Source organism: Ictalurus furcatus, chromosome 8, assembly GCF_023375685.1.
Source record: "Ictalurus furcatus strain D&B chromosome 8, Billie_1.0, whole genome shotgun sequence".
In the NCBI taxonomy this organism is placed as follows: Eukaryota; Metazoa; Chordata; class Actinopteri; order Siluriformes; family Ictaluridae; genus Ictalurus; species Ictalurus furcatus.
Window position 1 is genome coordinate 15,451,261 of NC_071262.1, and position 26,503 is coordinate 15,477,763.

The window sequence follows — 26,503 nt, forward strand, 5'->3', positions numbered from 1 at the left end:
GCTTAGTGACAACATATTTTATTGCACTTTCACATTTATTAAGTTTTCTCATGCCACAATATAATACACAAGTAGGCATGAGAAAACTTGAGCTGGTCAATTATGACAAAATTTAGGAACATAGTGTGAGCCATGACTAATTAATTTACCTTCTGATAAACTAAATTTAATATTTTCAGTTAATTTTACAGACTGTATGCAAAAAAAAGTTAACCTGTTCCATCTTGTAAACAAATACAATAAACATCAATGTTCAGTGTTTGAAGTCTGCTCCTCTTAAATATATTTAAAGCTACACTATTAGACATTTTCCGCCGTCATGGTTCTGGGCTGGAGCCAGTTCTCGAACCGCTCTGCATATATTGTAAATATATCTGAATAATCTCTTATAGGATGGATTGGGTGAGTTCATTTACTCGTCAGATGCAAAGCGCTATAGTTTAATGGTGTTCATTAGGGATGCTCCGATCAAGATTTTTACAGCCGAAACCGATCCAGATACCAATCTTTTTTTTGTTTAAGCTTTAATCAAGAGGTCATATACAGTTACAGTATCTCACAAAAGTGAGTACACCCTCACATTTTGTAAATATTTGATTGTCTTTTAATGTGACAACACTGAAGAAATGACACTTTGCTACAATGTAAAGTAGTGAGTGTACAGCTTGTATAACAGTGTAAATTTGCTGTCCCCTCAAAATAACTCAACACACAGCCATTAATGACTAAACCGCTGGCTACAAAAGTGAGTACACCCCTAAGTGAAAATGTCCAATTTGGGCCCAAAGTGTCAATATTTTGTGTGGTCACCATTATTTTCCAGCAGTGTTTTAACCCTCTTGGGCATGGAGTTCACCAGAGCTTCACAGGTTGCCACTGGAGTCCTCTTCCACTCCTCCATGATGACATCACGGAGCTGGTGGATGTTAGAGACCTTGTGCTCCTCCACCTTCCGTTTGAGGATGCCCCACAGATGCTCAATAGGGTTTAGGTCTGGAGACATGCTTGGCCAGTCCATCACCTTCACCCTCAGCTTCTTTAGCAAGGCAGAGGTTGTCTTGGAGGTGTGTTTGGGGTTGTTATCATGTTGGAATACTGCATACTGATCATGCTCTGCTTCAGTATGTCACAGTACATGTTGGCATTCATGGTTCCCTCAATGAACTGTAGCTCCCAGTGCCAGCAGCACTCATGCAGCCCCAGACCATGACACTCCCACCACCATGCTTGACTGTAGGCAAGACACACTTGTATTTTACTCCTCACCTGGTTGCCGCCACACACGTGACACCATCTGAACCAAATAAGTTTATCTTGGTCTCATCAGACCACAGGACATGGTTCCAGTAATCCATATCCTTAGTCTGCTTGTCTTCAGCAAACTGTTTGCGGGCTTTCTTGTGCATCATCTTTAGAAGAGGCTTCCTTCTGGGACGACAGCCATGCAGACCAATTTGATGCAGTGTGCAGCGTGTGGTCTGAGCATTGACAGGCTAACCCCCAACCCTTCAACCTCTGCAGCAATGCTGGCAGCACTCATATGTCTATTTCCCAAACATAACCTCCGGATATGATGCTGAGCACGTGCACTCAACTTCTTTGGTCGACCATGGCGAGGCCTGTTCTGAGTGGAACCTGTCCTATTAAACCGCTGTATGGTCTTGGCCACCGTGCTGCAGCTCAGTGTCAGGGTCTTGGCAATCTTCTTATAGCCATAGGCCATCTTTATGTAGAGCAACAATTCTTTTTTTCAGATCCTCAGAGAGTTCTTTGCCATGAGGTGCCATGTTGAACTTCCAGTGACCAGTATGAGGGAGTGTGAGAGCGATGACACCAAATTTAACACACCTGCTCCCCATTCACACCTGAGACCTTGTAACACTAACAAGTCACATGACACCATGGAGGGAAAATGGCTAATTGGGCCCAATTTGGACATTTTCACTTAGGGGTGTACTCACTTTTGTTGCCAGCGGTTTAGACATTAATGGCTGTGTATATATGTATATGTATATATAGAGTACTCTATATACTACTTTTTACTATATACAGTTGGGTGCCAGCAAAATATCGCCACACAGAGCCTCCAGTTTTTCCTCTAACTTGTTACATGTATATACATATAAAGATATATACATACATATATATATATATATATATATATATATATATATATATATATATATATATATATATATAGTTATTCAATAGACTGCTTCTCTCTTGCTCATTCTACATCAGGATTGACTCCCGTCACCTCTTCCTCCATCTTACCCAGATCTATGTACCGCTTCCTGCTGAACCTCCGACTGCCATTTCCAGCATACTGCCCCACAGAGTCATGTCGCCTGTGCTTCAGACTCGGCTCATTCTGATTCTGCCTAAAAGTGATGACTCCACAGCGCTCCCTAAAACCACATACACACAGGTTAGAATCGTATGTACCTGTACATACCTTAGCTACTAACCCAAGTAAGAAAACAGGCAGGATTTGTCCTACTCTTTTTTGACGAGCACCCGGCAGTCCTCTGGTTCGCCAAAGGCCTTGAAGCGTTTGCGCAGGACAGCCTGTGTGACGCTGATCGGCAGATTGTGAATGTACAATACTTGGCACTTGTCCTGAAATACCAAAATTATAATCGATCAGTCACAGAGGTATTTTGTCATACTGTATACTGAATTGGAAAATAATAAAACTGACTGGAACTGGAACAGTAATTTTTTGTCCATTTATTTGACTTGGTCATCTCCAAAAGATCTGTTAATGTAGATTATGCAGCCTCAAAACTACTTACCCCATCTTCCTCTTGTCCATGTGTAGTGATATTGCTCTGCTTGTCACAGTGGCTCTCGCAACTACAACAAATCAAAGAGAGGAGAGTTAAAGAGATACCGACTTACACAGACAGCAAACAACGTAAAAGCAGGCGCACTGAGTCTCCAGAACTACCTGAGGTTGATCTGATGGCAGGGTGAAGGTGGCCGGCATGAGTCTGGGCACTCAGCATCAGCCTCGGGAGTGGGTGAGGAGGCAGGAGAGGGCTGTCCTGTCTCTGCAGGTTGGTGTGGGGAGAAGTCTGGGGGCAAATCAGCCTGCTGGGCCTCGGTCTCCTCCTGCCTGTTTTTCTCCCCCATCTGGTCCTCCTCTTCCTCCTGGACCTTGGTGTAGCAGACAGGCACTGGGAGGATGGCAGCAATCCTTTTGTGGCTCTCCCCTAAGTTTAGCATGCAGTAGTCATGGTCTCTGTAGGCACCCTTGCTCTGGATCTCGCCCGTCGGGCCCATGCGCCGCAGCTGGGCATACAGCTCCGTCTGCTCCGGAAGCTTCCGCAGGTGTGTCCGCACTGGACACATGCCCTTGCTGGGGAGTTCGGCCTTGACCTCGGGCTTGAAGAGCTCCTCTTCAACAGGTTTATGGGGTGGTGTTGTGGGTGGGGTGAGTCCTGGAAAATGGGACACACTTGTAAGCCAAAGTGTAAACAATACAAAATAACAAAAAAGAAAAAAACACCTATGAATGCCTTAAATAGAATATTTAGCAATGGCTCGTGCAAGCCGTTGCTAATAAACTTAATGCTTATAAAACATTAAAGCTAATTTAACGGGATAAATTAAGTTCTTGCATTTTATGGTTCTTTTATGGGGTTTTTTAGAGGAAAAATAAAGTTAAAGTCAGCAACTTGGCCAAAAGCTAGCTCAAGCTAGTAGGTACAAATTGAGCCCCAACGTTCAGTGTCCCCTCCAAAGCCATGCCCCCTGAATGCTCTCCTAGGCTACAATGGCTGATGCTTGAATGCTATTGCAAGAGGAGCTTGGATGAAAGTGATTAATGGATGACCAAGATCCATCCAATCACAAATTAAATCACTAATTAAAAATCACTTTTTTTCTTGCTATTTACAGAGCCTGGGGCAGAACAGTTTTTTCCTCTGAGCAGATGTTTTATTGATCAGAATATGAGGAAAACATCAACAAATAATACAAACACGTTCTGACTCAAATATTACTAATCCCACCATTAATGGCTGAAATGGCATACAAATTTTATATTATTTATATAGATAGACAAGTTCATGACAAGTCTACAATGAATGTTTGGAATAATTCTGACACAGGTGTAAACCAACACCATGCTATTAGCTATGTAAATGTCACAGTCAGTCTAACCTAGTGGCTTTGATGTAATGGAACACTCTGCTTCATTATTCATTTAGTTGTCTACGTTCCTGAGCACACGGCTAATCCTGTGTGTGAGTACATGGCTTCCCATGGCATGAGTTTGAACTTGCACAATGGTTTGAGAGCATGACATTACCTGCAGTGCCGCACAGTTCCACACAGAGATTCTGCTCAAAGGGCCTGCTTGGATCTCTGATCATGACAAAGGGAGAGTGAAAAGTCAATGGACTTCATGACTTTATAATAAGGAGAACAGCAAGAGCAAGTCTGAACAGGCAATTGAGAAAATAAATGTTAATACACAAAAATATATTTAGTGATGGCTTATATGCCAAGCATTTCTGAGCGATCGGTGTCACTAAGCATCACACCAATAATCTATAATTGGCAAAACAAACTCAAGCTCTAGCAAGGCGCTTTCGGATTTTAAAGGTGTAGCATCACTATGTGTCTCCCAGACGTCACTTGGGAGGCATCCAGAAACATTCAAAAGCCCTTTAGGCCTGGAATAGCTCCAATTCTATAATGGCAGACTAGGAGTTAGGGGAATACACACCCTGTGGATTTAGGAGTCAGCGGCAGGCAGAGGCAGGCACGCTTCTCTGCAATCAGACAAACAGAGTAGAAAGACGTCCTCAGTCATACCAGAGTTATTATGAAGTTAGTTGTTTGTCGAACTTCCTGATCTACTGTATGTCTCTTACCGTCATTACAGCAGAGGTTTGGGGTTTCAGGGCTCTTTAGGGAGTCTGCTTTCTCAATGCTGTCTTCAGCAGGGGAATCCATGGCAGGGTGGTGGACTGAGCTCTCCTCCTCACTGGAGTGTCCACTCGAACGTGCTCTTTTTGCAAATCGGCTCGGGAAGGAGGCTAAGCGGCGGGAGCGGCGCACCGAAAACGAGCCCTCATCTATTTCGGGCCATTTAGACCGCTTGGCAGCCACCTGAGAGCCTTCGATGACGCTCGTGTCTTTGTGCTCAGCTTTGGGCCGTGCTGCGGTGGTCCTGCTGTGGCTATATGGGGGGCTGTGCAGTCTGTAAGGCTTGCTCACATCAAAGGAAGCGACAGCCTCCAGCAGCTCCTTAAGCAAAGAGTGCGCTTTAGTTTCTCGACGGCGTACAAAAGGAATCTTGGGTTTAGTTCCTCTACTGGTGCTGCTGTTGGAGAGGGTCGCGGGGTGGGTGGCAGGTTTAGAACAGCTAGAGGTGGCATTACGAGGAATTGCAGGGTTTTCAGGCTTGGTCTTGCGCGTCACGTTTTCACGCTCTTTGCGGTCCCAGCTGGCCTGCTTGCGTGATGGTACACAGTACGTGTGCATGTAGCGGATCAGCTCCACCACAGAGTGACGCTCCTTCTCCGAGGGGAACTGAGGTTCGAGCGGCTCGGCGCACATGGTACTCTCCACCTCGCTGCTGGATGAAGACTCCTCTTCCCCTTCATCCTCCCCCTCCTCATCCTCCGAGTCACTGTCCTCATCTTCCTCTTCTTCCTCCTCCTCCTCGGTATCAGCTGCATGTGTGTCCTCGGTGTTGGCCTCCTGGGTGAGGTGGCGTTGCAGCTCAGTGCAGAGATGGCCAACAGGCCTGAACGCTCGCGGTTTCCTCTCCACTGTGTATGCTCTGTCCCTCTGTAAAGAGACCAAAGGAAAGAGAGAGATTTATTAGATTTGATAACATTATCAAGTAGCAAGCTATGGTAACAAAGCGAAAATCCATCCTGAATGACTTGCATATCAACATTTATAATCAATAGCTGGTTTCTACCTAACAAGAGAGATGTAGCAGTGCTTTAGTCCTTAAGCCCGTCCAAACATTTACTGTGTTTCAGGGAGGAGGTTTCTTTTAAGGCATATAAAGAATGCAACCCAAAATAAAATAAAAAAATCCGTACTCCAGTAAACCACCCATCTTTCGTTCTTCAAAACAATTCATTTACTAAGACTTTTTCTTCATGTACCTCATACTCTGTGATTATAAGCTAAAGTTGGAAACATTCTATGAGAAGCTAGACGGTGAATCAGGCTTTATGTAAGCTCTTAGTTTGAAGCAGGGTTGCCCTTTACCCCTCTGGAAACCATGGTTTTGCTATGACAGATGGCCACAGTCAGCGCTAATTCTGCACTCGCCTTGGCAGAGCTACAACACATCAAAGCACAGACACGCAACACAATGTGGCTTGCTAATTCTGAGCAACTCCAGTTTATTTCATTCTCTTCACACGCAGGTAAAAGCATTAGCATTTCATTCTCTTCATAAGCCAAGCATTAGCATGATGGCAGGAATAAAGTGTTACAGCACAGACAGTGCTGCTTAATACATGGTGTCTCTGCTGATGCTAACCTTCCCAGACACAAGTTTTGTGTGCGTGAGTTTTATGTTTTATTGCCGCAAACAGACTCGGCTCACCTTCAGAAAAGGACGGGCAGACTTGAGTTGCTGAGTCTTACTGAGCGCGCTGCTCAACCTGTTTGAGTCCAGACCCACAGGCACATTTGGGGGGGACAGCAGGAGCTTTTTCAGCTGTAGACAGGAAAGAAGAGAAAGAGAGAGAGAGAGAGAGAGACAGAGAGAGTGAGAGAGAGAGAGAGAGTGAGAGATAGGGACAACTAATTAGCAGGCATGCCACTCTATCCATCCACACAACACATCATCATCACATGAAATGTTCACTGCTTTGATTCCTGCCAAAGAATCACAAACACAAAATCAAAATGCAGGTGGCATGGCGACAGGGAAATGTCAAACAGCAATGCTAATTTCAAGCTGTACTAGGCATTGCTGCTGTGTTGGAGGAACGACCCCCCCCCCCCCCCCCCCGAGCTGCCCTGGTGGGAGAGCCAAGGGAACAAAACACAAGAGAGAGAGAGAGAGAGAGAGAGAGAGAGAGAGAGATGGAAGACTGTTTCTTCTGCTTTCTGAGGGAGTAACCTGGGCTCTGGGATGTGAGTCAATGATGAAACTAGCAGGGAAAAATAACCCTCAGCTCATGAAGTTGCTTGAGGTAGTGTGTTAGATTGGCAGATTATCAGAGTCCACAGAAAGAAGTGAAGGGGCACAGGGTGCTTCCATTGCGCTCTACAAAACGCCACCAGTATGCCAGGGCCATCTACTCCATGAGAACATGTGCTCGGCTCTCTCCCTCCCCACGGTGCCCAAAGGTCCTCAATGCGGCCCTTGTTTCCTACACAGATGGGCCTCATTGAGGGGGCTGAGGCACACAGACAGCACTAGCCACCAGAGGGTGCTCTAAAACTTTCTGGGATTATACAGCTGCCCAGACATAATAAGATATAAAGCTGTCTGAGTAGGCGCAAGAAGAAGGAGGCCTCCATTAGCTATATGTCTGACCAGACAGAAATACACCTGTCTAGACCATAATGTTAGAGGAGAGTTGTTGAGTTTTTTTTTTTTGTATCTTTATGATATAGATAGAAATAATCCTCTACCATTCAGGCTACAAATGAGACTGTCAGAATAAATGTACAGTGTAAATGTTGAACAGTGTCTATTTTTACTTTGTACCACCACTGGTGTAAGTATAAATATCAATTCATAACCATATGGTCAATTCTACTTCCATGTATTCATCTTAACCATTCCATGTAAGGTGTCATATCTAAAAGGTTAGTTCATTAAAACATATATGTATTCTGATGGTCTTTAACAACATCATTTAATTTTCTAGGTGCCAATACTTTTAAGTATCTTCGATAAGCCAGACAAAGCCATAGTGCTGGAAGGGTCATTTCCAAGATATTGTTCTATTGCAATGTGCTTTCAATTACAAAGAATACTATTTGGAGGAACATTCTGACCCCTTAATGCATTGAGCTGAACATATTAAATCAGTTTAAGAACAAACTGCTTCTTCCCTAAGCGTCTGTTGCTTAAGGTTGTTTACCATTCTGTAATTTAGCCCAATTTCATTCAAGCCCAAATAAAAGCGAAGGTACCAGGCATTCAGTTAGCCGCTTTCACTGAGGTAACAATAAGACTTTTGTAACCTTCAACAAAGCGATCTTTTTAGTCCTTTTAATATGGCCTGAATTTGGATTTGTGTGTTTTTTTTGCATTAAGGCAGATATACAGTGCCCTCCACTAATATTGGTACCCTTGGTAAATATGAGTAAAGAAGGCTGTGAAAATTTGTCTTTATTGTTTAAACTTTTGATCTTTTGTTAAAAGATTCACAAAAATACTCTGCTCTCATGGACATCAAACAATTTCAAACACAAGAAAGGTTTATCCAAAAAATATATTTGTTAAATATAGGTGTGCAACAAATGTTGGCTATGAATTCATATGAGAAAAATATATTTGAAGTATATTCCCATTGATATTTAAATTTTTTTAGTACACCTGGGTGACTAGGAAGAGGAAATTTTTCAACCATGACTTCCTGTTTCACAGGGGTATAAATATGAGGTAACACACAGGCCAAATTCCCTTAGTTATTGATAACAATGGGTAAGACCAAGGAATATATCTGTGATATGCAGCAGAAGGTTGTTGAGCTTCACAAAATGGTGACTGGCTACAAGAAAATAGCACAAGCACTGAAAATGTCCATTTCCACCATCAGGGCAATAATTAAAAAGTTTCAGTCAACTGGAAATGTTATTTTTCACAGCCATCTTTTCTCATATTTACCAAGGGTGCCAATATTAGTAGAGGGAACTGTATATATAGCCCCTTACAGCCTATAACTTATAATTCATTTAATAGACTGAAAAGAAATGTGTTCAAGTTGCTCATCAGAGTGTAGCATCATGCCGATTCAAAAACATCAATGGAATAAAATAAAAATGTGTCCAGAAAGCTAGTAATCAGACAGGCAGTAATAGGATGCAGGGAGCAGGAGAAAGGAAAACATCTTGTTTTTGGGGTTGTTTTTTTTTTGATTGTTTGTTTTGGTTTCATCAGAGATCTGTAGAGCCTCTCATAAACAGGTGTGAAAACTGCAGAATGGGGCTGAACAAGCAAAAAAAGAGGTCATGGAAGAAAAAGACAGAGGGACAGAGAAGAGAATCAGAAGAAGAAAAAAAAGAGTCTAAATCCTAAGGTGTAGTTTGTGTTGTGCTCCAACTCCCCGCCTGTGAAAAGGATTCTTATTAGTGCGGTTGCTAAAGAGAATTGAAAAGCCCAAAATGAGAAAAATTCAGACCTGTTTTGCCTATCATACCCATGCTGTGGGGTAGTCAGAGGCCCATCCAAATCCACCTTAAACAGGAAGGAAGGGTTCTTACTAGAGACGGGTCTTCTGTCTCTGGGCTCAGCGAGCCTTGGACAGGCTCACTTTCCAAAAAGAGTTCGTCTTCCTCGTCCTCCTCCTCCTCAGGGTCTTCACCCAGCGAGGGGAACACGGACAGCCCCCCCACCCCGTCCTCCACAATGCCATCCAGGCTGTCTGTGAGAGCGGCGAGCAGCGCCGCATTCTCCTCTTCCGTCTGTAGGGGAGGTGAGAGAGAGAGAGAGAGAAAGGAGAGAGAGAGAGAGAGAGAGAGAGAGAGAGAGAGAGAGACAAGGGGATAAGACAGGTGATGACCTCCAAATGAAAGCCCAGACACTGGTCCATCTGCACATTCTGCTCTGGGGACAGTGCAGCTATCTGATTACTGTGCAAAGATCAATCCAAGGCTTATTGTGACCCCATGCCTGATAAGCCCTACAAGAAAAATCCTCTTTCAATTAAACTTGTGTGTACCTCTACTACTTTTTAATCTCTACCCTTGTCCCACGTAATCATATGCTCATAATGTGTGGAGCTCCAGGAAGTTACTTGGTGCTATCTTACAGAATTTGGTCCCACCTGAAGGTTAATTGAACTTGACGCTATGATCAATAGCTTCCCTGGCACCTAAAATAGAGCAGTACTCGGTGCCTAAAAATCAATCACAGTCCAGAATTACATGATGCAAAGAGTGAATTAGCACTAGATACAACAACTCTCTATGATCAATCATCAATCACAAACATACACGCTTTTGGACTTGACAGAATCTTGACAAACTGCCATGAGTTGCCAAACCACTCGGTTCGGTTGTCATATTAGCTCCATTAAACCCAACTGAGTTCTTTTAGGATCCTTCTGGTGGGAATAGCTACGTAATGTGCTAAGATTAGAGCAGAGATTAGAGCTGGAAATTGTTGGCCTGAGGATTGCAGAATGTGGGGTCTGACCTCGAAGAGCTCAGTGTCCCCTGAGCTGTACTGTATGGAGGCGGGGGAGCTGTCTGAGTGGTCATTGCACCAGTGTAGCTCGCTGAGGCAGTTCACGGAGTCAAAGTCGCTGTCCAGCTGAGAGAGGTCGAAGTCGGGGAAATCAGTGTCCAGGCGGTCTGAGCACACCTCCTCCTCCCCATACTGAGAGAGAGAGAGAGAGAGAGAGAGAGAGAGAGAGAGAGAGAGAGAGAGAGTAAAGTTACAGGCTGACAGGCTAACATCAAAGAGACATTTCCCCTAAAGACCGTATCTAATAATATACTTCCTTTTTGGGGGATCAATAAGCAGGCCTGTGGTCAGGCAACTGCATCACTTTGTCTTGAGCAACGGATATGAGGTAGGTATCATAAGCACAGTGAATCATATGAGTCAGCCTGCCCGATCAGCAAAACTTCATTACCAATACTGAAGCAATAATTACACCTGAGATTGGGCATGCGGCATTTCAATAAGAAAACGACACCATGTGTGGGACAGGGAAATGCAGAAAACAAACATTGTGTGTGTGCACAACTATGAGAGTATGTGTTGCACATAAGAGAGTAAGTACTGTGAGAAGGGAAGTGCTTTAAACCCCAAGGGGGTGCGAAGAAAAAAACAAAAAACAAAACAAAACACAGCTCCTCTTGATGTGTGTAATCGTGGTATGCAGTCTCCACTTTAATAACTTAAGCTTTTGCTGTTGTCCATGCTGAAGCAATACACCTAATCCCACTTTACTTTCACAGAGGTCAAAGCATGAATATTCTACACAGCCACTCAAATGCATTCTTGATGAGCTCTTCCACTACACACACCCGTCTCTGTTTCACCAAGCGGACTACGGCGCCAATTCATTTCCATCCGTTTCACTCATCTAGGTCTGGTCAAGTGGATAAAAGGTCTGAGCTTTGTTTAGTGTCCACTTAGCTTCTTGAAAACACAATCAGTAATGTGGAATCACGTATATTATGAAAGTTATTACCAAAGCATGTCTCACACGCTACTGATTAAAAGCTAAAAGGAATTTACAGTCTTATAATAATCTGCCAGCCATGAGCGCTACTGAGCGTCGCTCTGATTGATCAAGACACCAGTGCAATGAGCTGAGGTGGTTAATTGATATTTCGAGACGCAGTTATGCCATTACAGCGTCTCCAGATTTACGGCTTGGGCGACTGTAATTAATGTTAATAATGAGAGATATGGGCCTGCATAGTACATATGCAGATGTGGAAGCCCTGGTTGGGTAAACTGGTGTGAGCATTTGTGGCACTAATGCAGGTGTTCATCCTGTATCCAGAGGCTTCATGCACACACAGACACCCTGCTGCTGCTGCTCTTTTTAGCACTCTCCTCACATCCTCCTCACATGCCCCTGAGTCATCTCGCTCTTCTCCTCCTCCTACAGCTCACCCCATCCTCAGCTTTCAGGAGCGGCCAAGCGACCACAGCTAATCAATCTCAACATATGCTTGGCGTCTCACATATCCACACGTCTTTGTCTTATTTTTTTTGTCTGACCTTTTTTGGTGCTTCCTTCCACTTTTCCCCTCTCCCCCCTCTCTCCTTCCTTCCCTCCATGTTATGGAGAGCCTTGATATCAATCAATAAAAATCTCCTTGGTGCTGGACGGTTAAGGTCACTCACTGGGCCAGCACACACATAGCAACACACACACATACAGTATTTGTGCATATACTGCAGCATGCAAGCATGCTAGGACATGCTGACCATATAAAACACATCAGCACTTAACGTTGGTCATGGGAGAGCCAGCCACTGAGGTGTGACTCACATACCAACACTGACATTATTTGTGCTAGCTCTGGATTCCCTCCCATTTTGTCCATTACTGATATACCCATTACTGATATACCCATTTTGTCCAAGTTACTGATAAACCAGCAATCTCTCACCTCACTAACCCAAATGCCTTCATACAGATCACTGATCCCATTTTAGCTCATTACAATTCATATAATGTAGGTACATAATTCATATAATTATGAACATAACCTACATGCCTTGGTGAACAGACTGAACCTTCGAAATTGGATCTTATTAAAAAAAACATGCTTGTATATCATTTTCATTAAATTCTGTCCCCTTGCCGTTTTTTTTTGTTGCCAAGTTGTCCTTGTAGCCTACCTGTACCTTTCTACAAAGAAAAGACTCATGACCTTTGAATCTTGAATTATCTGAAAAGCAAAAACAATGAATTTGTGTGGTTTAGTCACTAAAATTTACACTCAAAGACCATTAACTGCTACCAGGAGGCGAGGGCTTTTGTTTCTGCACATTAAACAAGCCCCAATCAAAGGACATCAAGATAAGGAACAAAAACAGGGAGAAAAAAAAAATGGGCACCTTCACACTCATGACTGCTTTATTGCCCCTCACATACAGCTATGTGCATGAAAGTCTCAATGACCAATGAGTTCTGCTCCTGCACACAGCCATACAAGGTCAAGCCACTGGAGGGGAATGCAGAGGGGAAGCTGACATGTACTGTAGCAAGGTCACTGGACAACTATAGAACAATATCAGGAGTCTGAACTTTCCTGAATTCCTACAGAAAAGCTGAGAGAAGGCATTTAAGAAACTTGAAGAAAGATTTTAGCTGACAAATGTATAGTGAATTTGTTTATCAGACTGCCAGGTGACTGACTAGCTGACTACCTTGCTAGCTAGCTAGCTTACACTATTGTAGGATATTGGTGTTCTCTTGTACCATATTGCCCAGTCCCAGTAAATAAATCTTTTTTTTACTCCTCACAAACAGAGCCGCAAACAGTAGCAGTTATGAGTAGATTAGCTTGCTATCTGGCAGGAAGTGTAGTGTTTAGACACACTGATACATGCCACACTCATAAGTGGTATTGACCATGCTTGTCTGAAGATTCTGCACATCAGGCCCATGCTTGTGGTATTTACTATTTTCGATTATTAATCCAGAAGATAAAAATGGTGATGTTTGTAAATATGGCACAATCCGTAGAAGTTCAGTTAGCCGTCTAATTGGAATGTTAAGTAAAAATACATTCTATCCTCATTTTGCTCAGAGACTTTTCCTAGTTATTTAGAATAACATACTGAATGTTTGTACACAGCATTTTAATTGTAACAAGGCCTAAGTACCTCTAGCTTTGGGGATTCCTGTCAACTGACTAAATTTGTGAACTATTCACCCTTCTCCTTCACCCACAAGTTAATAGGCTCTTATCTGGGCCTTCTGTTCCCTTTCAGCATGCACCTATCTAAGGTACATTATATATAGCTGTTATCCTTGGGTCTTATGACTGGCTTACCCAAGCTGCTTGTGACGGGCCAGGCATTAAGCACTACTGATGCCAAATGCAGATGGGCTAGGAGTGAGTGCTTCTCTCAGCCTTCCCTTGCTCTATCAAACACACTCACACACCACGCACAACCACATAACCCTTCAGCTTACTCCTACACAGAGCCTGATGCTACTACCAAATTGATTCCCTCACAGACTGCGTTACCAAAGGTTGGTCTGCAGCAACCAGTTACACGAGGCTGGAGAATTTTTTTTCAGCTTATTCATGAGATCTGAATGAGATATTAGTCTGTGTCAGAGAAACTACTGTCTAATTTGATTTTGTTGGATGAACCTCCAAATAGGTGGCACATCTCATTACCTGCTTTAAGCGCTGATTAAATGCGCTGTTCTCAGGTAGTTTCTGAACAAGCTTTCTAATGCAATCTTGCAGGAAGTTGAAATTAACTGCAGACAGACAGAAGTAGGACAGTTAAAGGAAGATCTGGGGCAGCAACGTACAGTGGAAAAGCTATCCTCCTCTCTGTCACAAGTTGAAGTATGATTGATAAAAGACTCAATTCCATAGCTCCAGGCTGGAAGATATCTTTTTTTTTAATCAGACTGGGACTTTCAAATGTGTCTAATATTGGACCTAATATGGACCTTGTCAAATAGTTACAAAGTATTACATTTCCTAAGAAAACATTTCCATTAAAAAGACATTGTGACATCTTAAGAGTTCTAGTGCCCTTAACACACACCAGGACAATAATGGGATCACAGTGAACTGGATTCAGTTCTTAAAAAAGGACTTTTGATTTTCTACGAATTCATTTTGGAGAAATGGGTGGGGGGACCCAGAAACTGCGCTGCTAAGAAAAGGAAGTAAAATAGTGAGTGACAACTTTCCCATTCATGAGTTTTAAATTCCCAAATTATCAAAGTAGTTCATTGAAAAACACTACCCAATAACATTAATGATCACTTCTGAAACACAGATCAGTTATAAGTCAGTGGTGTTTCTGCTTCTGCTCCCCAAGTGGAAACTCAGACGCAATTTTAGCCAAGAACTGGAAGTGACCCAACTTGGCTTAGTTTTATTCCATTCTCCATTTCTAAGCTCTTCTCTACTCTAGACAAGTGCGGTCACTACATCCCTCCTGTCACATGTCTTAGGCATGATAGTCCTTATTGAAGTCTACTTAATTTAAACAAATTCCTCAACTTACAAAAATGCCAGACATGATTTAGATACAAAAAAATTATTTAGCAAAGTAATAAAGATGAAAATGTTTCTTTAAATGAGAATTGCTAGAAGCTTTTCCATATTGTGTCTGCATGACAAACTTTTAGAGAGGAGTTTTAAAAGGCTATTGTAGAATATAATTATTTAGGTTACTGCAGAGATTCCCAGCATAGTCTGACATAACTTATTTGAAGTCTGGAGACAAATCCAGTGAATATTATGTGGCAACAATTTCAACTTATGTCTTCACAGTTTTTCACCTTGGTGCTTGCGTTCAGTGGAAATCCATAGCCATATCTGTTTAGTTCACCGGGATAAACTCTGGTCTACTTACTTTTGTGGACAAAATAATACTAGACATACTATGCTATAGCAAGGTGGAGGTTTGTTTGGATACCACAAACCACAGCTGATGATGCTTGCAGCTCTAGGAGAATTAAGATTAGAGACCCTATTTTCCATCTGTTGCCCATGGCAGTAATGACAATGCTTCAGAGCCAGAAGGTTATATATATATATATATATATATATATATATATATATATATATATATATATATATATATATATATATAAATTTATTTCTTTATTTATTTACTTACTATTTTGGAGCCATTATTACAATTTGAACCACCTTCTAGGGTGTAAAATCATGAGAAAGATATCACTACTCCTTTAAACTAAGGACACAGCAATGCAGCAGCAGTTCATAATGGTACAGGAAAAAATGGAAGTAGCACACTGTCTACTGAGCCTCTAATGCAAGGAGCATGGAAAAATGTAGGGACAATTCCCAGAGGGCAAATGTGTAACTTGCCATTTCCCTGGCATTAGCTTTCAAATCTAATGAATTTAGGTTTATGCCTGCATATTTAAAATAGCCTCCTTTATTTTGGACACTGACAAGACAGTCACTCACACAGAATCTCATTCAGCGTGGTATGCATTTACGCTAAGGGAGGATCTTTGGGATATGGGTTAAAGCTAATAATTACCTGCCACAACTACCAGGAGAATAAAAGGAGAACATGCCAGAAACTGTTATTAATGAATAATTCCTCTCATGCTCTGCAATGACTTGATTCTCATCATATTTAAGCAGCAGTATGTCTTGGCCTGTCAGTGTCCTCCATGGGGCAAATCTACTGATAGAACCAGCAAAAGATCAAGCAAGACATTTCAGCTAATGAGATGAAAGAGGCAGTACCACAATTTTTTTTTCTTATTTCTGAAAACCAATTACAGTCAAAATGCCATTCTTGTTGGCTGTGGCTGAGCTGTGAGTAAAAATAATGCTCTGTTGTGAAATACATCACAAGTTAAATTTACATCAAAGGCAGATTCTATTACAGAACTGGTACACCAGTGGACTACTGTAAATGTCTGAACCTGTAGCCAAACGTTATGTCATGTTATTCCCATATAATTTGTCATCATTAAGATCAATCTTTTCAGCTTTTAAATGAATGATACATTAAAATTCAGCCTCACACAGTTTACAGACCTTGGATGGCAGAAACATAAGCTTATCTGGCAGTGAGGCAAAAATAAGACTCCTGAGCCAAGTCAGCCTGTATATTTCTCAAAGATGTAGGAGAGGAAGGATCAGGAGGAGATCCAAAAAATGTTCAGCACCCCGAGCACTCCAAGCCAGATCTTTTTCACCGGAGTGGCGTGAGTAGCCCGTCTCCAGTTTCAAATCCTTGTGCGCGACCGTTAACAGGCCTCTGAACGTCACATGCTCCTTGCACAATTCTGTGAGCCTGGCATAAGAGCTGCAGCCCAAGATCAAATTAACACCACAGGGGGCATATGGCACCTAGGAGATGCTGAGGTAATTGTACCTGCTGCAGTCATGACTGGGGAGTTGTGGGAGTGTTTCAGGACAATGCAGGTACTATTTCTAGGCTGTCACAAAGCAACCGTCTCTGTGGAAACTCAAAAAGCCGAAGAACAATGCCTCAGTCACACCAATCTAAAATGACAAGGCAAATGTTATGAACAAGACTACATGTGGCAAAGCTGCAGCAGATATCTGATGACATCTCTAAGTCATCTCAGTAGTCCTCTTTATGTGTATTCTAGCCAGTACTTGGAAGAAAAAGGAAAAGACGGGGAGGGTCTGAGATGTGAATTGAGCCGTATCATTGGGATGGCTGCAAACGGATCCTGACTCACGACAGCCGAGGAAGATGGCACCGGCCCAGCTCGGACTAATTCACATGCTGGAGTCAGCATCCGTCTGTGCCCTTGCTCTTAGACAACATGGATTGCAGTAATTAAATCAAATCGCTTTTGTAGACAACTCTCCTCGAGCAAGGCAGAAGGCAGTGTTAGAGATATTAAAGTTTTTTTTTCTAGTGTAACCATTCTTCTGTGAGCTGGGATTATAATAAACCATGAAGGTGCAGTGTCCTTGAGCTGCCTGTATCCTTAGTAGGAGTTGGATGTGGGCTTCACATGTATGCACAACCCTCAAAACTGTAATATTTAGAGGTGGGCTGGGACACATTGACCGCATATGACTACACGTTATACTTATAGCTTGTGTAGTGTATAAGTGCATCTAAAAAAATTTGAATATCGTGGAAAAGTTAATTTTTTTTTTTCTGTAATTTAATGCAAAAAGTGGAACTTTCATATATTCTAGATTCATTACACATAAAATGAAATATTTCAAACCTTTTTTTGTTTTAATCTTGATGATTACAGCGTACAGCTCATGGAAATCAAAAATCCATTATCTCAAAATATTATCTCAAAATATTTGAATAAAGAATTTATAATACAGAAATGTCGACCTTCTGAAAAGTATGTTAATTCATGCACTCTATACACTTTTGCATGAATTATTGCATCAATGGCATCAATGGCATGGAAGCAATCAGCCTGTGGCACTGCTGAGGTGTTCTGGAAGCCCAGGTTGCTTTGATAGCGGCCTTCAGCTCGTCTGTATTGTTGGGTCTGGTGTCTCTCATAGATTCTTTATGGGGTTCAGGTCAGGTGAATTGGCTGGCCAATCAAGCACAGTAATACCATGGTCAGCAAACCAGTTACTAGTAGTTTTGGCATTTTGGGCAAGTGCCACGTCCTGCTGGAGAAGGAAATCAGCATCTCCATAAAGCTTGTCAGCAGATGGAAGCATGAAGTGCTCTAAAATCTCCTGGTTGACGCTGCATTGACTCTCGACTTGAGTAAACACAGTGGACCAACACCAGCAGACGACATGGCACCCCAAATCATCACTGACTGTGGAAACTTCACACTGGACTTCAAGCAACTTGGATTCTGTGTCTCTCCACTCTTCCTCCAGACTCTGGGACCTTGATTTCCAAATGAAATGCACAATTTACTTTCATCTGAAAATTGATTGTGGTTGTGTGTACTGAGAGATTAAAGGCTCAGGAAACCTTTGCAGGTGTTTTGAGTTAATTCGCTGATTAGCGCTCTTCTCAGGTCGACATTTCTGTATTATAAATTCTTTATTCTAATAATTTAAGACAATGGATTTTTTATTTCCACTAGCTGTAAGGCGTAATCATCAAGATTAAAACAAAAAAAAAGGCTTGAAATATTTCACTTTATGTGTAATGAATCTAGAATATATGAAAGTTCCACTTTTTGAATTAAATTATGAAAAAATTTTACTTTTCCACGATATTCTAATTTTTTTTAGATGCACCCATATATTGTGAGAATGGGAAAATGGATTTAGAGACCCCAATTTCCATCCTTTGCTCAAGTAATGGGGGTTCACCAATGTTAAGAACCTCTTCCTTGTTCAAAGGGCACCACAAGGGGTCAGTCTAAGCTCCAAAAAATTTTTAATAAATACATCTACGAGGGCGAGAGAGAGAGAGAGAGAGAGAGAGAGAGAGAGAGAGAGAGAGATTCCAAGTATTCATTTCACAACATAGACTACAACATGCATATGGAGTCAATGGCAGAACTATGTGTCACATTCTTAACCTCCTTCTCATGGATCTCAAGGATTGCACTATAAATATAAATATCTATAACTATAAATATCTCATGGATCTCATGGATTGCACTAGAAATATTACAAAGCATTTGGACCAATTTGGTATTCAAGTATCTGTAAAATTTAATGAATAGGTATTCAGTTCACCAGATGCTAACTAGATAAAAGGGTGAAAGGGTGAGAGATGGTGAAAGACTGACAGGGTGCATATAACTTTAATTCTTTCCTTCTTCCCATGATGCAACCTAACAAACACTTGAATAGTGATTGCAGTACGTAAACCCTTGCACATAAAAAGGTTAAATATTCACACATATTTTCTTAACCTGAGTCTGTCAATCTGAAAGAGTAAAGGACATTTTTCCATTTATTGGCCGGGAACATAAACCTCTGTCTAAATATGGAAAAAGCTTGTACTGCAGTGTCTTTGAATGCAGCTGTCCCTTAGAGGAATGTCACAATGTAGTGAGGTAAAAAGATGGGATCTGAACATTGGTGCCCAGTTGCAGTCATGTTAAACACTGCATTTCATTGCAAAAAAAAAAGGTTTCAATTAAAAGACTGTCTGTAAGGGTGAGATTTTGGCAGAACAAATACAGTCATGCAGAGTGCCATGGACACCATCACAAGTTGCTCTTTCGTCTGTTAACAGCTGCCAAGAAATCAAGGCACACTATATTCCAATTTCTATTTTAGGGCCGCACTGAGAGAAGGGGGTTTGTTTTGAAACCCAAGAATTGACTGAAGTGCTGAACTGACCTTTGCTTCGAGATAGGTTCCGCTCAGACACAGCTGTTCAACTCACATGCACAGTGGTCTACTGCAGGAGACATTTAGAAGCACAAATGCTTCAAATTACAAAATAAGATACTACAGTATAAAACTTCAAAAACAAATACTGAATCATAACATATTACCTTATCCATTTGATGAATGACAAGAATGGTGGAGGTGAAAAGATTTTAATTCTTCACAGAACTGTGTATGTCTTCAAATTACAAGGTTATGAAAGGTTGCAGTACCCGAGCACATGAGAACACTCCAACCCTTGCCAACACTAATGTCAAAGCTACATCTCCACTTTCCCACATGTATTTGATGATGAAACCTAAGCCCTTTTTAATTTTTTCCTACAACTCCATTCTTACCCCATAAACTTTTAACACACAGCCAAGACTTATCATGACCTATTGAGTTCTATCTGGGTTAAGAATGAATGGGAGAACCTTATACTACTAAGGTCACATTAAGTCTGAGTCAGCAAATCATGGTTGGTCTGCAGGATAGTTCTGGCTTTTGGGATGAGCTCTGAAGCATGGGGATGATTCACCCTGAATTCCTGATGCTCAAACAGAAGGCTCAGCCATCTGCCAGACCTTATCTTTAAGCCATTGGACTGGAAAGTGTAACTCCAGGTTCTACCTAAATATAATGTAACCTTTTGCCTTTATTGCCTGTTTGTGATGTACCACAATAATGATTAGGTTAGAATACTGTGGCCTCTGACCGATTCAATGTCCCATGTTATTTTAAGAGAACTTACCCGGTTAAGAATGGCAGTGATGCTGACAACACCATAGGCATTTGTCACTTTGAGAGAAGGTTATCAGTCACAACAACCTGTACTTAGTTCTTAATGAATCTGTAAGGATATATTAGTTAAGGTCATTAGAAGTAATTAAAGCAGGAGTGATTTCTTTTTCTTGTCAGTGTCCCACAGAGGTTGTCATGTCAAGGACATTGCAGCAGCTTAGACCATGTGCTGAGCAAAAAGCCCAGACAGCTGAAAGGAACTGAAAGTCATGGCAGAGTAGCAGCATTTCAAGGAATTAGCCCATGTGAATATCACTGGCTGCCTCCCATTTATGCCTTACTAGGTGAAAAAGCACATTTTCCATCCAAAACCCCTTTGCAGGCGCAAGGCTAACTCCTTTCTTAAAGTTAACAAGAATCCATTTGCATGGTGTGGATACCTTCTAGCTACGATAACATTACGTGAATTCATTAGTGTTCCCAAAAAACAAAAGATAACTGAGCTCCTCGTTTATTACCTTTGAATTCCTTTATCTAGTACTTACACATTAGACCATTTTTGAATTAAAGTAAAAGGTTTCATTTAAATTCATGAAAGAATGAGTAAAGACAAGAAAAGACAGGCAAGAAGAAAGATTTTGCAGTCCAACAAAATAGGATAAGGCTGAAAATATTCCATCTGAGCTCTTAGTCAATTAAAAGAGGCAGCCACAGACAGTGCTACGATGTATTTGCGTCTGTCATATGTACCAGGGCTTTAATAGATGATGGATATTGAAACAGTCTGCCCCCCATTGCTCAGAATGTAGCTTATTTGCTGAGCAGCGCCGTTAGCGGAGTCTGATCAGATGCTTTTATAGCCTCGGAGCCCTACTATACCAGTTCAAAGTCATGCTCAACCCAATTTCTCTTTTTGACAAATTGCGATTAATTCCTGTCCGGAAGCCCACCAAGACTGTTCCTTTACATGGACCACTGCATTTCAAGAGGTATTTGGGCCTGCACTGTGAGTTTGTCGTTTTCATTTATTTCATTGTTGCTGATGTATGGTTATTATTATTTTGTCAGGCACAGTTGGCTATCCCACTCCTCTAACGATATAACCATCTTAATAAGTTGCTAATGTGTTTCATCAAGACAAATGCAACGACTTTAGTGTTAATTAGTATCAATAGCTTTAAAAATCACTGTTCAGCATTTAGTTGGCAGACTGCAGCACAGCTCTGGCACCCATACCGCCTCCTCTGTGTGCATGGGTGAAGATCGGATGTGTGTCCCACAACCGGACTACCTGCAGAGTAAATCTCAGCAAGGTTCCTCCTCCCCGAAAGGTCAGGCCTTTTTGGTGCAAATATCAGGAGCACCACACGGGACACCAGAACAGGACACACTGGGTAACAGAACTCCCCAAATCTCCCTGCATGGCCCTGAGATCAATTGACAGACTGGAGAACCACTTCCTGCCCTCAACAGCCCCAAATCCACTCAGCTACATTTTTAAGTCCATCTTGGCTGAGAGCGAATGAACGTTATCTCATACTCTAGTAGGAGCCATTAATAATACAGTCTGGTCCAACAGGGGAACGGCTGCATGGTTTAAAATTATGTATAGCTGCTCTTTCAGCTCGTACTACTACAAGCAAGTGCTAACTAATTAGGGCAGTGCAAATTTACTACAAGCGTTGTAAAGTTAGGATCATATTAACTGGTACCAGAGAGTGTTCAATGTAATGCTTGCTCTAACATTTAACGATGATCTTGCTGTGCTGAAGCTTTTGGGAAATTAATTCCTGAGATATTGAGTAAAGGCTGTGGTTAAAGCCCTACTTGGATCGGATTAGTTTTACACGGGGCAATGTAATTATTACTGGAGTGTCTCTGAGATTTTTTTTCATTCAAATTCATCTGTGCCTTGGATATATTTTGACATATTTTAGAGTACCTTCTTTAAAATGAGCAGTAGAAATAATCCCAGGCAGGTAGTATATATTCCATTTGAATTGAGATGTTGGTAAAGATTCTGTCATATATTGTAGAAAAAGTGTTTTCACAATTTTTCTTAAGTATAGCTCCATTCCAGGAAGTTCCTTTATCTGCCGTCCTCCATCTAAACCAAACTGAAAAAAGGTTTTGGCTGAGTTTCATACAACGACCAACAAACTATAGACAACATTCAAAAGGACTATATATATATATATATAGATAGATAGATAGATAGATAGAAAGATATAAACATATATATAACATTTTATGTCTACAATGTCTACACAGTCAAAGTACTTTAAACTGAAAAGGATACAATATTCCAATTCCAATCATTTTAATAAAATTTTAAAGTTTGGTACAAAATGTTACCATCAAATCAATTGCTTCCAATCAGAGTTTGTCATTGCTATTTTTAGGATTCATGATACCTGCGATATATCAGAAAAACCTACTGTGACTGAATGAATGTTTTATATTTCCTGCTTTTATTCATTTTTTTTGAGTGGGAAAACAAAGCGTACATTGTGCAAACACTCCCATCTCTCTAATTTATATCGAGATCGTTTAATCCCGTGGGAAACAGACAATCATTACAGATGTCGTCCGGTAACATTACTTAACAGACACGTGTCCAGAAATCCAATCTTAGGGCTCATTTAATATAATATAATCCTATGTGTGTTTCTAATATCGGCCTGTTGCCATGCTTTACCATCCACACTCACAGTAAACATCAAGGTTGAAAGGTTACTGCACAGCATCCCTCAGACTCTGTGATGCATCCTGGTCACATAACAGCATCTTCTGTCTTCCCTTCATCGGTAGGAGAGATTTAATTAGATGCTGTGTGAATCATTAGCTTTGCTCTCCCCTGCAGAGTTGTTCTCTGACTAGTTTAATAAGCTTGTTTCTGATGAGTCAAGCAAAAAATACAGGAGCAACCAATTTATCTGTGATTCGAACACCACTAAAAACCAATAGCAAATAACAAATAAAAAAGCAAATGAAGAAAAAATATATAATTGCTTTTGATTGTTGGCTTTAAGTGTCCTTAGCAGCCTATCGAATTGTATGCCTTGGCTGTGCTTTAGTGTTATATGTAACCAAGAACTCCTGTTTAGCACACCCTCAATTTGACAAACCAACATGTCTCGTTCATTGTTTTTCAATGAGGTTTTGTGCACGCAGAGATAGAAACGCTTCTGCTCGTTGCTGAGAAACTGAAACCCCATAGCAAGCTGGATGACAGATTTACAAGATCAGTCAATAAAGATTATGTGAGGGCAACTGAGTGTAAAATAATTACAGCTACAGCTAGCAACAATGTGTATCAAACAGTTTATCTCCTAACTTTGGTTAGGTCATGGATCAAAACCAATAATAAAGGTGCAGTGCTATAAAAAGGGATCGTTGAATTCACTAGTGCTAGAGTGTCTCTGTGTACATGAGGGATCACTAAGAAAGTCAGTAAAGTCAGTTTATGTGTGCTTGGGTTTTGAGCTCATTGCTTCTGTTGCCCTTTATTTCCACAACATTTCAAACAACTTTGCAGAAGCACTGCTTGCTTTGGTTAACCTAAGGATCCCATATGCATACCCTAAAAATTGCACTTCCTGAAAACAGTTCATTCCCAAGGTCTCACAATAATCTCACCTGCATACTGTAAATTTGTACCTGAGAATTGCTGCTGTAATCATAAAGACTCTGCTACTCACACTAAACATCATTTCATCACACTTAGTTCTGTTTAACTTGATTGTATACAATTATGGAAGAGTAATGATTTAAAATCCGACTATGCAGTGTTTCCTTTTGAGTCTGAATCTTCTCAAGGTTTATTCATCATGTTGCCTCAGGGAGTTTTTTCCCTTTCCACTGTCGCCTCAGGCTTGCTTATTAAGACTCTAAATCTACATTCAGATTTCTGTAAAGCTGATTGTGACAATGTCTTTTGTTAAAAAAAATCCTATACAACTATATTTAATTGCTGAAAACAGATACAATGTCCTCAGGCAAGCCATTTCCACATGACTGAACTGTCTGCGTTGCGAGAGAGTGGAAAATTAAAATTGGTGTCGATAGCAAGATAGAAACAGACAACACAGCAAATTTTCACTACCCTATGAGACAAGACATGTGGTTATTAAGGCTGTTGTACTGCTAAAGCCTTCTCCTCTGTGCTGTTCTGCTGAGCACCATTGAAAGGTGCATCACGTTTGTTCTGTCACAGCTCACTGCTTCCACTGCCTAGCTTCTCCTCCCTCCTCAGCACTGCTAACACGCCTGCACTGATCTTCCCCTATAAAAAGCTCATGTTCAACAGGCAGCTATTTCCTCAGGCACCCTCATGAACACCTGCAGAAATCAGGTTTCATGCACATCTCCTGCAAAATTTCGCTGACACGCACAAGGGCACTCCAGGCCGGGGTGCAAGGACACCGACGGCGTCGCAGGGAGGCCAGGCAGAAATGCACTTCCTGTGCAGAGAGCTATCTTCTGGGGCGTAAACGAAATGCTAAAAAAGTGGTTCTCGTCCCACAGGACCCCTTATACTTTGCACGGCCTAGATTCTCCAAATGGGAAACCTATAGACGAGGTCTGGAGGATATGATGCTTCAGTAATTCCATGATAACTAATATGTGCAGATTAACATTCACGCAGCATTTCACCTGAAACACTGAAATAGACAGACAAGGCCCAGAGATGCCTCCAAGGTAACCAATATAGCAGGACAAAAAACAAGCCCCTCATCGACCTGCCAGAATCTGAATTACAGCTACATCATGCATAAGGAGTCTCTAGTGACAACTTATTTATCAGTCAACTTGTGATCAACTTGTGATAATTGGCCATATTAAAAGGGTCCAATTTACTTCTTTGCTCTGTGTAACTACGACCACGCATTACACCTCCTTCCCCAATACAATTATCATTTCTTTACTGAGGCAATTAATTAGCTGAAGTGCTCTTCCAGGCCCTGAGGCAAGTGGCTCTCTCCTCTTCCCTCTCCAGTGCCATTTTACTGCTTTCCATTCATGACCACATCCACAAAACAGCTGCGGTGCAGCAGAATCAACCTTTAGCATCTTTTTCTTGTTGGGAAACAGCTTTCACGGGAGTAAATGGAAGGACAAATGTAATGCATGAACTTGCATAATGTAGCACCTTTGGACTCTAGGAAAAAGGGTACAAACAGTACCACTCCTTGTCACTGAGGTGGTACATCTTTTGTACCTCTAGTCAAGTCAAATGAGCGAGTTTTTATTGTCATTCCTCTATATAGCTTGTAAACATTGCAACGAAATGTTGTTTATTCAGGACCATGGTGCAACACAGAAGAGTGTTTTCTTTACATGCAAATGTGCATGTAGTGTACCTTTAAACTATTACTCTGTAAGGTACAAGAGTGGACATTAACGTCCAATTATCTACCTTATTTTCTTTTTCTTAAAGGTAAGCAACATTCACATTACCATGTAATAGAGACTTACTAAAGGTGCACCCCAGTGACTTGGAAAGGTACAGTTCGTACCCTTTTTTCTGAGGGTGTGTACTTAGAAGTACATAGTGCACAGTAAAATTATTGAGTATTGTCAATTATTCATCAATTTATTACTTTCTCTCTCATTAGAGGACTTTGCCAATGTGTTATCAGGATCAACACAGCGGAAACAACAGCCATTAACTCGGCAATGCATGAGCATCAGTGCTTTCACAAACGTTCATAATAGGGCTCTTCTTATATGCAAACACACTACTGATAATAATGGAGCAGCGTACACACAAACACACACCCTTTACACATTCCCTTACTATACCGCCGTCTCTCCAACACGAACAGTGATGAGACCCCTGGGGTGTTATAAATTCTAAGTCTTCTTTGGAAGATTGAGAAGTCATGGAAAATGGTGTTCCCTCTTCATGAGTGCTACCTTTTCCTTTCTTTTTTTTTTTCCCTGAATATCACGGTCTGTTCAGCTCTTCTGACAGCCAGGAGCCATAACTCTGACCAACCCCCAACCCACCACACACCACAAGGCCTGTCACTCACACAACGACAGTCTGCGTGACTAATCCCTCCCAATCTGTAAC

The 26,503-nt window shown here is 41.4% G+C and overlaps 1 protein-coding gene across 2 annotated transcripts in view; it reads right to left on the reverse strand.

Annotated features, from left to right (window-relative positions):
- Window positions 1–26,503, reverse strand: part of ppargc1b (peroxisome proliferator-activated receptor gamma, coactivator 1 beta) — a 45,168-nt gene that overhangs the window by 4,893 nt on the left and 13,772 nt on the right. For both annotated transcript variants that reach the window (XM_053631025.1, XM_053631024.1), the window contains exons 2-11: window positions 10,358–10,540; window positions 9,424–9,624; window positions 6,584–6,697; window positions 4,884–5,805; window positions 4,736–4,781; window positions 4,316–4,371; window positions 2,951–3,443; window positions 2,796–2,856; window positions 2,501–2,619; window positions 2,275–2,408 (exon numbers count right to left, since the gene is read on the reverse strand). In XM_053631025.1, the coding sequence (XP_053487000.1) occupies window positions 2,275–2,408; window positions 2,501–2,619; window positions 2,796–2,856; window positions 2,951–3,443; window positions 4,316–4,371; window positions 4,736–4,781; window positions 4,884–5,805; window positions 6,584–6,697; window positions 9,424–9,624; window positions 10,358–10,540 (2,329 nt within the window). The remainder of the gene's footprint in view (window positions 1–2,274; window positions 2,409–2,500; window positions 2,620–2,795; window positions 2,857–2,950; window positions 3,444–4,315; window positions 4,372–4,735; window positions 4,782–4,883; window positions 5,806–6,583; window positions 6,698–9,423; window positions 9,625–10,357; window positions 10,541–26,503) is intronic.